The sequence below is a fragment of the Hypanus sabinus genome, unplaced genomic scaffold (genome assembly GCF_030144855.1).
Source record: "Hypanus sabinus isolate sHypSab1 unplaced genomic scaffold, sHypSab1.hap1 scaffold_483, whole genome shotgun sequence".
In the NCBI taxonomy this organism is placed as follows: domain Eukaryota; kingdom Metazoa; phylum Chordata; class Chondrichthyes; order Myliobatiformes; family Dasyatidae; genus Hypanus; species Hypanus sabinus.
The window spans coordinates 94109-107023 of record NW_026781353.1 but is presented as its reverse complement, the minus strand read 5'-3'; the positions used below and the strand labels follow the sequence as shown (position 1 = coordinate 107023).

The 12915-nt window shown below is 59.6% G+C and overlaps 1 protein-coding gene across 3 annotated transcripts in view; it reads left to right on the top strand.

Moving 5' to 3' along the window:
* Window positions 1-12915, top strand: part of LOC132389145 (C-type lectin domain family 10 member A-like) — a 124422-nt gene that overhangs the window by 45739 nt on the left and 65768 nt on the right. For 2 of the 3 annotated variants that reach the window (XM_059961600.1, XM_059961601.1), the window contains exons 6-7: window positions 6039-6151; window positions 11242-12206. In XM_059961600.1, the coding sequence (XP_059817583.1) occupies window positions 6039-6151; window positions 11242-11443 (315 nt within the window). In that variant the 3' untranslated portion in view covers window positions 11444-12206. Of the gene's footprint in view, window positions 1-6038; window positions 6152-11241; window positions 12207-12915 lie in introns of those variants that run through there. The other variant, XM_059961602.1, reaches the window with a different exon arrangement.

The following is a 12915-nucleotide window of genomic DNA, read 5'->3' as shown; positions in this document are numbered from 1 at the left end:
CCCTGCTCCCAGTGCCCCTCAGGACAGCCTGCTCCCTCCCCGGTCACCCTGCACCCAGTGCCCCTCGGGACAGCCTGCACCCTCCCCGGTCACCCTGCTCCCAGTGCCCCTCGGGACAGCCTGCACCCTCCCCGGTCACCCTGCTCCCAGTGCCCCTCGGGACAGCCTGCACCCTCCCCGGTCACCCTGCTCCCAGTGCCCCTCTGGACAGCCTGCACCCTCCCCGGTCAACCTGCTCCCAGTGCCCCTCGGGACAGCCTGCACCCTCCCCGGTCACCCTGCACCCAGTGCCACTCGGGACAGCCTGCACCCTCCCCGGTCACCCTGCTCCCAGTGCCCCTCGGGGCAGCCTGCACCCTCCCCGGTCACCCTGCTCCCAGTGCCCCTCGGGACAGCCTGCACCCTCCCCGGTCACCCTGCTCCCAGTGCCACTCGGGACAGCCTGCACCCTCCCCGGTCACCCTGCTCCCAGTGCCCCTCGGGACAGCCTGCACCCTCCCCGGTCACCCTGCTCCCAGTGCCGCTCGGGACAGCCTGCACCCTCCCCGGTCACCCTGCTCCCAGTGCCCCTCGGGACAGCCTCCACCTCCCCGGTCACCCTGCTCCCAGTGCTCCTCGGGACAGCCTGCACCCTCCCCGGTCGCCCTGTTCCCAGTGCCCCTCGGGACAGCCTGCACCCTCCCCGGTCACCCTGCTCCCAGTGCCCCTCGGGACAGCCTGCACCTCCCTGGTCACCCTGCTCCCAGTGCCCCTCGGGACAGCCTGCACCCTCCCCGGTTACCCTGCTCCCAGTGCACCTCGGGACAGCCTCCACCTCCCCGGTCACCCTGCTCCCAGTGCCCCTCGGGACAGCCTGCACCCTCCCCGGTCACCCTGCTCCCAGTGCCCCTCGGGACAGCCTGCACCCTCCCCGGTCACCCTGCTCCCAGTGCCCCTGGGGACAGCCTGCACCCTCCCCGGTCACCCTGCTCCCAGTGCCCCTCGGGACAGCCTGCACCCTCCCCGGTCACCCTGCTCCCAGTGCCCCTCGGGACAGCCTCCACCCTCCCCGGTCACCCTGCTCCCAGTGCCACACGGGACAGCCTGCACCCTCCCGGGTCACTCTGCTCCCAGTACCCCTCGGGACAGCCTGCACCCTCCCCGGTCACACTGCTCCCAGTGCCCCCCGGGACAGCCTTCCTCCTCCCCGGTCACCCTGCTCCCAGTGCCCCTCGGGACAGCCTGCACCCTCCCCGGTCACCCTGCTCCCAGTGCCCCTCGGGACAGCCTTCCACCCCCCCGGTCACTCTGCTCCCAGTGCCCCTCGGGACAGCCTGCACCCTCCCCGGTCACCCTGCTCCCAGTGCCCCTCAGGACAGCCTCCACCTCCCCGGTCACTCTGCTCCCAGTGCCCCTCGGGACAGCCTCCACCTCCCTGGTCACCATGCTCCCAGTGCCCCTCGGGACAGCCTGCACCTCCCCGGTCAGCCTGCTCCCAGTACCCCTCGGGACAGCCTCCAGCTCCCCGGTCACCCTGCTCCCAGTGCCACTCGGGACAGCCTGCACCCTCCCCGGTCACCCTGCTCCCAGTGCCCCTCGGGACAGCCTCCACCCTCCCCGGTCACCCTGCTCCCAGTGCCCCTCAGGACAGCCTGCTCCCTCCCCGGTCACCCTGCACCCAGTGCCCCTCGGGACAGCCTGCACCCTCCCCGGTCACCCTGCTCCCAGTGCCCCTCGGGACAGCCTGCACCCTCCCCGGTCAGCCTGCTCCCAGTGCCCCTCGGGACAGCCTGCACCCTCCCCGGTCACCCTGCACCCAGTGCCACTCGGGACAGCCTGCACCCTCCCCGGTCACCCTGCTCCCAGTGCCCCTCGGGACAGCCTGCACCCTCCCCGGTCACCCTGCTCCCAGTGCCCCTCGGGACAGCCTGCACCCTCCCCGGTCACCCTGCTCCCAGTGCCACTCGGGACAGCCTGCACCCTCCCCGGTCACCCTGCTCCCAGTGCCCCTCGGGACAGCCTGCACCCTCGCCGGTCACCCTGCTCCCAGTGCCCCTCGGGACAGACTGCACCCTCCCCGGTCACCCTGCTCCCAGTGCCCCTCGAGACAGCCTGCACCCTCGCCGGTCACCCTGCTCCCAGTGCCCCTGGGGACAGCCTCCACCTCCCCGGTCACCCTGCTCCCAGTGCCCCTCGGGACAGCCTGCACCCTCCCCGGTCACCCTGCTCCCAGTGCTCCTCGGGACAGCCTGCACCCTCCCCGGTCACCCTGCTCCCAGTGCCCCTCGGGACAGCCTGCACCCTCCCCGGTCACCCTGCTCCCAGTGCTCCTCGGGACAGCCTGCACCCTCCTCGGTCTCCCTGCTCCCAGTGCCCCTCGGGACAGCCTGCACCCTCCCCGGTCATCCTGCTCCCAGTGCCCCTCGGGACAGCCTGCACCCTCCCCGGTCACCCTGCTCCCAGTGCCCCTCGGGACAGCCTGCACCCTCCCCGGTCACCCTGCTCCCAGTGCCCCTCGAGACAGCCTGCACCCTCGCCGGTCACCCTGCTCCCAGTGCCCCTGGGGACAGCCTGCACCCTCCCCGGTCACCCTGCTCCCAGTGCCCCTGGGGACAGCCTGCACCCTCCCCGGTCACCCTGCTCCCAGTGCCCCTCGGGATAGCCTGCACCCTCCCCGGTCACCCTGCTCCCAGTGCCCCTCGGGACAGCCTGCACCCTCCCCGGTTACCCTGCTCCCAGTGCCCCTCGGGACAGCCTGCACCCTCCCCGGTCACCCTGCTCCCACTGCCCCTCGGGACAGCCTACACCCTCCCCGGTCACCCTGCTCACAGTGCCCCTCGGGACAGCCTGCACCCTCCTCGGTCACCCTGCTCCCAGTGCCCCTCGGGACAGCCTGCACCCTCCCCGGTCACCCTGCTCCCAGTGCCCCTCGGGACAGCCTGCACCCTCCCCGGTCACACTGCTCCCAGTGCCCCCCTGGACAGCCTTCCTCCTCCCCGGTCACCCTGCTCCCAGTGCCCCTCGGGACAGCCTGCACCCTCCCCGGTCACCCTGCTCCCAGTGCCCCTCGGGACAGCCTTCCACCCCCGCGGTCACTCTGCTCCCAGTGCCCCTCGGGACAGCCTGCACCCTCCCCGGTCACTCTGCTCCCAGTGCCCCTCGGGACAGCCTCCACCTCCCCGGTCACCCTGCTCCCAGTGCCCCTCGGGACAGCCTGCACCTCCCCGGTCAGCCTGCTCCCAGTACCCCTCGGGGCAGCCTCCAGCTCCCCGGTCACCCTGCTCCCAGTGCCACTCGGGACAGCCTGCACCCTCCCCTGTCACCCTGCTCCCAGTGCCCCTCGGGACAGCCTCCACCCTCCCCGGTCACCCTGCACCCAGTGCCCCTCAGGACAGCCTGCTCCCTCCCCGGTCACCCTGCACCCAGTGCCCCTCGGGACAGCCTGCACCCTCCCCGGTCACCCTGCTCCCAGTGCCCCTCGGGACAGCCTGCACCCTCCCCGGTCACCCTGCTCCCAGTGCCCCTCGGGACAGCCTGCACCCTCCCCGGTCACCCTGCTCCCAGTGCCCCTCGGGACAGCCTGCACCCTCCCCGGTCACCCTGCTCCCAGTGCCCCTCGGGACAGCCTGCACCCTCCCCGGTCAGCCTGCTCCCAGTGCCCCTCGGGACAGCCTGCACCCTCCCCGGTCACCCTGCACCCAGTGCCCCTCGGGACAGCCTGCACCCTCCCCAGTCACCCTGCTCCCAGTGCCCCTCGGGACAGCCTCCACCTCCCCGGTCACCCTGCTCCCAGTGCCCCTCGGGACAGCCTGCACCCTCCCCGGTCACCCTGCTCCCAGTGCCCCTCGGGACAGCCTCCTCCTCCCCCTTCACCCTGCTCCCAGTGCCCCTCGGGACAGCCTTCCTCCTCCCCGGTCACCCTGCTCCCAGTGCCCCTCAGGACAGCCTTCACCTCCCCAGTCACCCTGCTCCCAGTGCCCCTCGGGACAGCCTCCTCCTCCCCGGTCACACTGTTCCCAGTGCCCCTCGGGACAGCCTGCACCCTCCCCGGTCACCCTGTTCCCAGTGCCCCTCGGGACAGCCTGCACCCTCCCCGGTCACCCTGCTCCCAGTGCCCCTCGGGACAGCCTGCACCTTCCCCGGTCACCCTGCTCCCAGTGCCCCTCGGGACAGCCTTCCTCCTCCCCGGTCACCCTGTTCCCAGTGCCCCTCGGGACAGCCTGCACCCTCCCCGGTCACCCTGCTCCCAGTGCCCCTCGGGACAGACTGCACCCTCCCCGGTCACCCTGCTCCCAGTGCCCCTCGGGACAGCCTGCACCTCCCTGGTCACCCTGCTCCCAGTGCCCCTCGGGACAGCCTCCAACTCCCCGGTCACCCTGCTCCCAGTGCCCCTCGGGACAGCCTGCACCCTCCCCGGTCACCCTGCTCCCAGTGCCCCTCGGGACAGCCTGCACCCTCCTTGGTCACCCTGCTCCCAGTGCCCCTCGGGACAGCCTGCACCCTCCCCGGTCACCCTGCTCCCAGTGCCCCTCGGGACAGCCTCCACCTCTCTGGTCAACCTGCTCCCAGTGCCCCTCGGGACAGCCTGCACCCTCCCCGGTCACCCTGCTCCCAGTGCCCCTCGGGACAGCCTTCCACCCCCCCCCGTCACCCTGCTCCCAGTGCCCCTCGGGACAGACTGCACCCTCACCGGTCACCCTGCTCCCAGTGCCCCTCGGGACAGCCTCCTCCTCCCCGGTCACCCTGTTCCCAGTGCCCCTCGGGACAGCCTCCACCTCCCCGGTCACCCTACTCCCAGTGCCCCTCGGGACAGCCTTCCTCCTCCCCGGTCACCCTGCTCCCAGTGCCCCTCGGGACTGCCTGCACCCTCCCCGGTCACCCTGCTCCCAGTGCCCCTCGGGACAGCCTGCACCCTCCCCGGTCACCCTGCTCCCAGTGCCCCTCGGGACTGCCTGCACCCTCCCCGGTCACCCTGCTCTCAGTGCCCCTCGGGACAGCATGCACCCTCCCCGGTCACCCTGTTCCCAGTGCCCCTCGGGACAGCCTGCACCCTCCCCGGTCACCCTACTCCCAGTGCCCCTCGGGACAGCCTTCCTTCTCCCCGGTCACCCTGCTCCCAGTGCCCCTCGGGACAGCCTACACCCTCCCCGGTCACCCTGCACCCAGTGCCCCTCAGGACAGCCTGCGCCCTCCCCGATCACCCTGCTCCCATTGCCCCTCGGGACAGCCTGCACAATCCCCGGTCACCCTGCTCCCAGTGCCCCTCGGGACAGCCTGCACCCTCCCCGGTCACCCTGCTCCCAGTGCCCCTCGGGACAGCCTGCACCCTCCCCGGTCACCCTGCTCGCAGTGCCCCTCGCGACAGCCTGCACCCTCCCCGGTCACACTGCTCCCAGTGCCCCTGGGGACAGACTGCACCCTCCCCGGTCACCCTGCTCCCAGTGCCCCTCGGGACAGCCTGCACCCTCCCCGGTCACCCTGCTCCCAGTGCCCCTCGGGACAGCCTGCACCCTCCCCGGTCACCCTGCTCCCAGTGCCCCTCGGGACAGCCTGCACCCTCCCCGGTCACCCTGCTCCCAGTGCCCCTCGGGACAGCCTCCACCTCCCCGATCACCCTGCTCGCAGTGCCCCTGGGGACAGCCTGCACCCTCCCCGGTTACCCTGCACCCAGTGCCCCTCGGGACAGCCTCCACCTCCCCGGTCACCCTGCTCCCAGTGCCCCTCGGGACAGCCTCCACCTCCCCGGTCACCCTGCTCCCAGAGCCACTCGGGACAGCCTCCACCTCCCCGGTCACCCTGCTCCCAGTGCCCCTCGGGACAGCCTGCACACTCCCCGGTCACCCTGCTCCCAGTGCCCCTCGGGACAGCCTGCACCCTCCCCGGTCACCCTGCTCCCAGTGCCCCTCGGGACAGCCTCCACCTCCTCGGTCACCCTGCTCCCAGAGCCCCTCGGGACACCCTTCCTCCTCGTTGGTCTCCAGCTCCCAGAGCCCAGTGGGCCGGTCTCCACCCTACTTACTCCCCACCTGCCTCACTGCCTCACTGTCAACCTTCTACAGAAGTTCCTGCTGGAGCACAGGAGGGAATCCATCTACTGGATCGGGCTGACGGACAAGGTGACGGAGGGCAGCTGGGTTTGGGTCGACGGCACCAAGGTGGCAGATGGTGTCATGTGAGTACCTCGGGTACCGGGTGTGGCAGTGGGGTGTTGGGGTTGCGACATCGAGAGGAGTGTGTTGGAGACCCTTCTCCGGAAGGCCAGCAGCTTGAGTATCATCGGGGGTGGGTGATATAGCACAGCCAGTCATCCAGCTCTCACCACGTGCACAAGGCAACGGAGCAGAGTTAGACTTTTGGGCCCACCTTGGCTATTCACTGTCCATCTCAACCACACTCTCCTGACTTCTGCCTTTGACACTCTGACTTCTGCTTTAAAGATACCCAGTGACTTGGCCTCCAAGGCCATCTGTGGCAATGAGTTAGCAGATTCCCTCCCACCTGCTGAAGAAACGTATCTACTGGGACGGACTGGTGAACAAGTTGGCAGAGGGTATCTGGGCTTCATTTCTGTTCAAAAGGGGCAATCCTAGAGCTCCCCCCACGCCCAGCCTCATCCATCCAGACTGTCTCGGCCTTTCAATGTCTGATAGGTTTCAATTAGATCACCTCTCCCCATCCAATTCCAATCTGTCTCAGCTTTTCACTGTCCGATAGGTTTCAATTAGATCCCCTCTCCCCATCCAATTCCAATCTGTCTCAGCTTTTCACTGTCCGATAGGTTTCAATTAGATCACCTCTCCCCATCCAATTCCAATCTGTCTCAGCTTTTCACTGTCCGATAGGTTTCAATTAGATCCCCTCTCCCCATCCAATTCCAATCTGTCTCAGCTTTTCAGTGTCCGATTGGTTTCAATTAGATCCCCTCTCCCCATCCAAGTCCACTCTGTCTCGGCCTTTCACTGTCCGATAGGTTTCAATTAGACCCCCTCTCCCCATCCAATTCCAATCTGTCTCAGCTTTTCACTGTCCGATAGGTTTCAATTAGATCCCCTCTCCCCATCCGTCCAATCTGTCTCAGCTTTTCACTGTCCGATAGGTTTCAATTAGATCCCCTCTCCACATCCAAGTCCAATATGCCTCAGCTTTTCAGTGTCCGATAGGTTTCAATTAGATCCCCTCTCCCCATCCAATTCCAATATGCCTCAGCTTTTCAGTTTCCGATAGGTTTCAATTAGATCCCCTCTCCCCATCCAATTCCAATCTGTCTCAGCTTTTCACTATCCGATAGGTTTCAATTAGATCCCCTCTCCCCATCCAAGTCCAGTCTGTCTTGGCCTTTCACTGTCTGATAGGTTTCAATTAGATCACCTCTCCCGATCCAATTCCAATCTGTCTCAGCTTTTCACTGTCCGATAGGTTTCAATTAGATCCCCTCTCCCCATCCAAGTCCAATCTGTCTCAGCTTTTCAGTGTCCGATAGGTTTCAATTAGATCCCCTCTCCCCATCCAAGTCCAGTATGTCTCAGCTTTTCAGTGTCCGATAGGTTTCAATTAGATCCCCTCTCCCTATCCAATTCCAATCTGTCTCAGCTTTTCAGTGTCCGATAGGTTTCAATTAGATCCCCTCTCCCCATCCAATTCCAATATGCCTCAGCTTTTCAGTGTCCGATAGGTTTCAATTAGATCCCCTCTCCCCATCCAATTCCAGTCTGTCTCAGCTTTTCAGTGTCCGATAGGTTTCAATTAGATCCCCTCTCCCCATCCAAGTCCAGTCTGTCTCGGCTTTTCAGTGTCCGATAGGTTTCAATTAGATCCCCTCTCCCCATCCAAGTCCAGTCTGTCTCGGCCTTTCACTGTCCGATAGGTTTCAATTAGATCCCCTCTCCCGATCCAATTCCAATCTGTCTCAGCTTTTCAGTGTCCGATTGGTTTCAATTAGATCCCCTCTCCCCATCCAATTCCAATCTGTCTCAGCTTTTCAGTGTCCGATTGGTTTCAATTAGATCCCCTCTCCCCATCCAAGTCCAATCTGTCTCAGCTTTTCAGTGTCCGATAGGTTTCAATTAGATCCCCTCTCCCCATCCAAGTCCACTCTGTCTCAGCTTTTCACTGTCCGATAGGTTTCAATTAGACCCCCTCTCCCCATCCAATTCCAATCTGTCTCAGCTTTTCAGTGTCCGATAGGTTTCAATTAGATCCCCTCTCCCCATCCAATTCCAATCTGTCTCAGCTTTTCACTGTCCGATAGGTTTCAATTAGATCCCCTCTCCCCATCCGTCCAATCTGTCTCAGCTTTTCACTGTCCGATAGGTTTCAATTAGATTCCCTCTCCCCATCCAAGTCCAATCTGCCTCAGCTTTTCACTGTCCGATAGGTTTCAATTAGATCCCCTCTCCCCATCCAATTCCAATATGCCTCAGCTTTTCAGTTTCCGATAGGTTTCAATTAGATCCCCTCTCCCCATCCAAGTCCACTCTGTCTCAGCTTTTCACTATCCGATAGGTTTCAATTAGATCCCCTCTCCCCATCCAAGTCCACTCTGTCTCAGCTTTTCAGTGTCTGATAGATTTCAATTAGATCCCCTCTCCCCATCCAATTCCAATCTGTCTCAGCTTTTCACTGTCCGATAGGTTTCAATTAGATCCCCTCTCCCCATCCGTCCAATCTGTCTCAGCTTTTCACTGTCCGATAGGTTTCAATTAGATCCCCTCTCCCCATCCAATTCCAATCTGTCTCAGCTTTTCACTGTCCGATAGGTTTCAATTAGATTCCCTCTCCCCATCCAAGTCCAATCTGTCTCAGCTTTTCACTGTCCGATAGGTTTCAATTAGATCCCCTCTCCCCATCCAATTCCAATATGCCTCAGCTTTTCAGTTTCCGATAGGTTTCAATTAGATCCCCTCTCCCCATCCAATTCCACTCTGTCTCAGCTTTTCAGTGTCCGATAGGTTTCAATTAGATCCCCTCTCCCCATCCAAGTCCAATCTGACTCAGCTTTTCAGTGTCCGTTAGGTTTCAATTAGATCCCCTCTCCCAATCCAAGTCCACTCTGCCTCAGCTTTTCATTGTCCGATAGGTTTCAATTAGATCCCCTCTCCCAATCCAAGTCCACTCTGCCTCAGCTTTTCATTGTCCGTTAGGTTTCAATTAGATCCCCTCTCCCAATCCAAGTCCACTCTGCCTCAGCTTTTCATTGTCCGATAGGTTTCAATTAGATGCCCTCTCCCCATCCAATTCCAATCTGTCTCAGCTTTTCACTGTCCGATAGGTTTCAATTAGATCCCCTCTCCCGATCCAAGTCCAATCTGTCTCAGCTTTTCACTGTCCGATAGGTTTCCATTAGATCCCCTCTCCCCATCCAATTCCAATCTGCCTCAGCTTTTCAGTGTCTGATAGGTTTCAATTAGATCCCCTCTCCCCATCCAAGTCCAATCTCTCAGCTTTTCAGTGTCCGATAGGTTTCAATTAGATCCCCTCTCCCCATCCAAGTCCAATCTGTCTCAGCTTTTCACTGTCCGATAGGTTTCAATTAGATCCCCTCTCCCCATCCAAGTCCAATCTGTCTCAGCTTTTCAGTGTCCGATAGGTTTCAATTAGATCCCCTCTCCCCATCCAAGTCCAATCTGTCTCAGCTTTTCAGTGTCCGATAGGTTTCAATTAGATCCCCTCTCCCCATCCAAGTCCAATCTGTCTCAGCTTTTCAGTGTCCGATAGGTTTCAATTAGATCCCCTCTCCCCATCCAATTCCACTCTGTCTCAGCTTTTCACTGTCCGATAGGTTTCAATTAGATCCCCTCTCCCGATCCAATTCCAATCTGTCTCAGCTTTTCACTGTCCGATAGGTTTCAATTAGATCCCCTCTCCCCATCCAAGTCCAATCTGTCTCAGCTTTTCAGTGTCCGATAGGTTTCAATTAGATCCCCTCTCCCCATCCAAGTCCAATCTGTCTCAGCTTTTCAGTGTCCGATAGGTTTCAATTAGATCCCCTCTCCCCATCCAAGTCCAATCTGTCTCAGCTTTTCAGTGTCCGATAGGTTTCAATTAGATCCCCTCTCCCCATCCAAGTCCAATCTGTCTCAGCTTTTCAGTGTCCGATAGGTTTCAATTAGATCCCCTCTCCCCATCCAATTCCACTCTGTCTCAGCTTTTCACTGTCCGATAGGTTTCAATTAGATCCCCTCTCCACATCCAAGTCCAATCTGTCTCAGCTTTTCAGTGTCTGATAGATTTCAATTAGACCCCCTCTCCCCATCCAATTCCAATCTGTCTCAGCTTTTCACTGTCCGATAGGTTTCAATTAGATCCCCTCTCCCCATCCGTCCAATCTGTCTCAGCTTTTCAGTGTCCGATAGGTTTCAATTAGATCCCCTCTCCCCATCCAAGTCCAATCTCTCAGCTTTTCAGTGTCCGATAGGTTTCAATTAGATCCCCTCTCCCCATCCAAGTCCACTCTGCCTCAGCTTTTCATTGTCCGTTAGGTTTCAATTAGATCCCCTCTCCCGATCCAATTCCAATCTGTCTCAGCTTTTCAGTGTCTGATAGGTTTCAATTAGATCCCCTCTCCCCATCCAAGTCCAATCTGTCTCAGCTTTTCACTGTCCAATAGGTTTCAATTAGATCCCCTCTCCCGATCCAATTCCAATCTGTCTCAGCTTTTCAGTGTCCGATAGGTTTCACTTAGATCCCCTCTCCCGATCCAATTCCAATCTGTCTCAGCTTTTCACTGTCCGATAGGTTTCAATTAGATCCCCTCTCCCCATCCAAGTGCACTCTGTCTCAGCTTTTCACTGTCCGATAGGTTTCAATTAGATCCCCTCTCCCCATCCAAGTCCACTCTGTCTCAGCTTTTCACTGTCCGATAGGTTTCAATTAGATCCCCTCTCCCTATCCAAGTGCACTCTGTCTCAGCTTTTCACTGTCAGATAGGTTTCAATTAGATCCCCTCTCCCGATCCAAGTCCAGTCTGTCTCGGCCTTTCACTGTCTGATAGGTTTCAATTAGATCCCCTCTCCCCATCCAAGTCCACTCTGTCTCGGCTTTTCAGTGTTCGACTGGTATTTATGCATTCGTGAACATTTTATTCCATAATCTTCCTTCTAACTTTATTTCTTAATATAATTCTGTATTCTCTATAATTGTTGAATCTTGTTTTTTGTTGCATGTTGTTCCCTGATCAATACACCTCAGCAAGTTCCTTATACGTGTAAATGTATTTGGCAAATGAAGTTCACCCTTGATCTTTGCCTCTGTTTCCCCTCTCAGGCAGCACCTTCCTGATTCTAGCCTCCTCCTGTGTGGGAAAATCTTCTTCTTCGCACCCACTCCGTCTCCCACTTTTCAGCTTAATCCTCTGACCTCCTGTGCATACTGCGCCACCAGAGGAGATTCTCATTATCTACCCCCAAACCCCTTCACATTTCTGCATGTTGGAACTTGTATCCGATCACCCCTGGGCCTCCTCTGATCCAGGGACAGCAAACCCATCCTCTCCTACGTCTCCTTCGAAGCAGCATGCTCCACCGTTGGAAGCTTTCTCTGCGCTGCTTCCAGTGGAATCCCATCCTTCTCATGGTGTGTCCTCCAGGTCAGTCTGACCAAAGACACGAGATTGTGCAGATGCTGGAAACCTCGAACGAGGCAGACAGACACAGGCAGATGGACAGCGCTGGTGGAACTCAGCAGGACAGGAATGACTAGAAACAGCAACAATCATCAGTTGGCATTTCAGCACCCCTCGGTGCCATCTGACCAGATACAGGAACAGCCGTTACCCCACAACCATCAGACTCTTGACTGGCGTGGATAACTTCACTCACATCAACTCTGAACTGATTCTGCAACCTACAGACCTATGGACTCACTTTCAGGGACTTTGCAGCTCATGTTCTCAGTATTATTTATTTATCTATCTGTTTATTGGCACAGTTTGTCTCTTTGTCCTTTTAGTTGTTTGTCATTCTTTGATTGTGTGCAGCCTTTCATTAATTCCATCGTTATTACATCATCTCGTACCAGGCAGCCCTTCCACAAGCGTCCAACCCCCCCACCATCGACGGACAGCTGCAGCTGTGTGTACTGACTACAAGATGCACTGTGACAGCACACCAGAGTTCCTAAGGCAGCCCTTCCACAAGCGTCCAACCCCCCCACCATCGACGGACAGCTGCAGCAGTGTGTACTGACTACAAGATGCACTGCGACAGCACACCAGAGTTCCTAAGGCAGCCCTTTCACAAGCGTCCAACCCCCCCACCATCGACGGACAGCTGCAGCAGTGTGTACTGACTACAAGATGCACTGCGACAGCACACCAGAGTTCCTAAGGCAGCCCTTCCACAAGCGTCCAATCCCCCCACCATCGACGGACAGCTGCAGCAGTGTGTACTGACTACAAGATGCACTGCGACAACACACCAGGGTTCCTAAGGCAGCCCTTCCACAAGCGTCCAATCCCCCCACCATCGACGGACAGCTGCAGCAGTGTGTACTGACTACAAGATGCACTGCGACAACACACCAGGGTTCCTAAGGCAGCCCTTCCACAAGCGTCCAATCCCCCCACCATCGACGGACAGCTGCAGCAGTGTGTACTGACTACAAGATGCACTGCGACAACACACCAGGGTTCCTAAGGCAGCCCTTCCACAAGCGTCCAATCCCCCCACCATCGACGGACAGCTGCAGCAGTGTGTACTGACTACAAGATGCACTGCGACAACACACCAGGGTTCCTAAGGCAGCCCTTCCACAAGCGTCCAATCCCCCCACCATTGACGGACAGCTGCAGCAGTGTGTACTGACTACAAGATGCACTGCGACAACACACCAGGGTTCCTAAGGCAGCCCTTCCACAAGCGTCCAATCCCCCCACCATCGACGGACAGCTGCAGCAGTGTGTACTGACTACAAGATGCACTGCGACAACACACCAGGGTT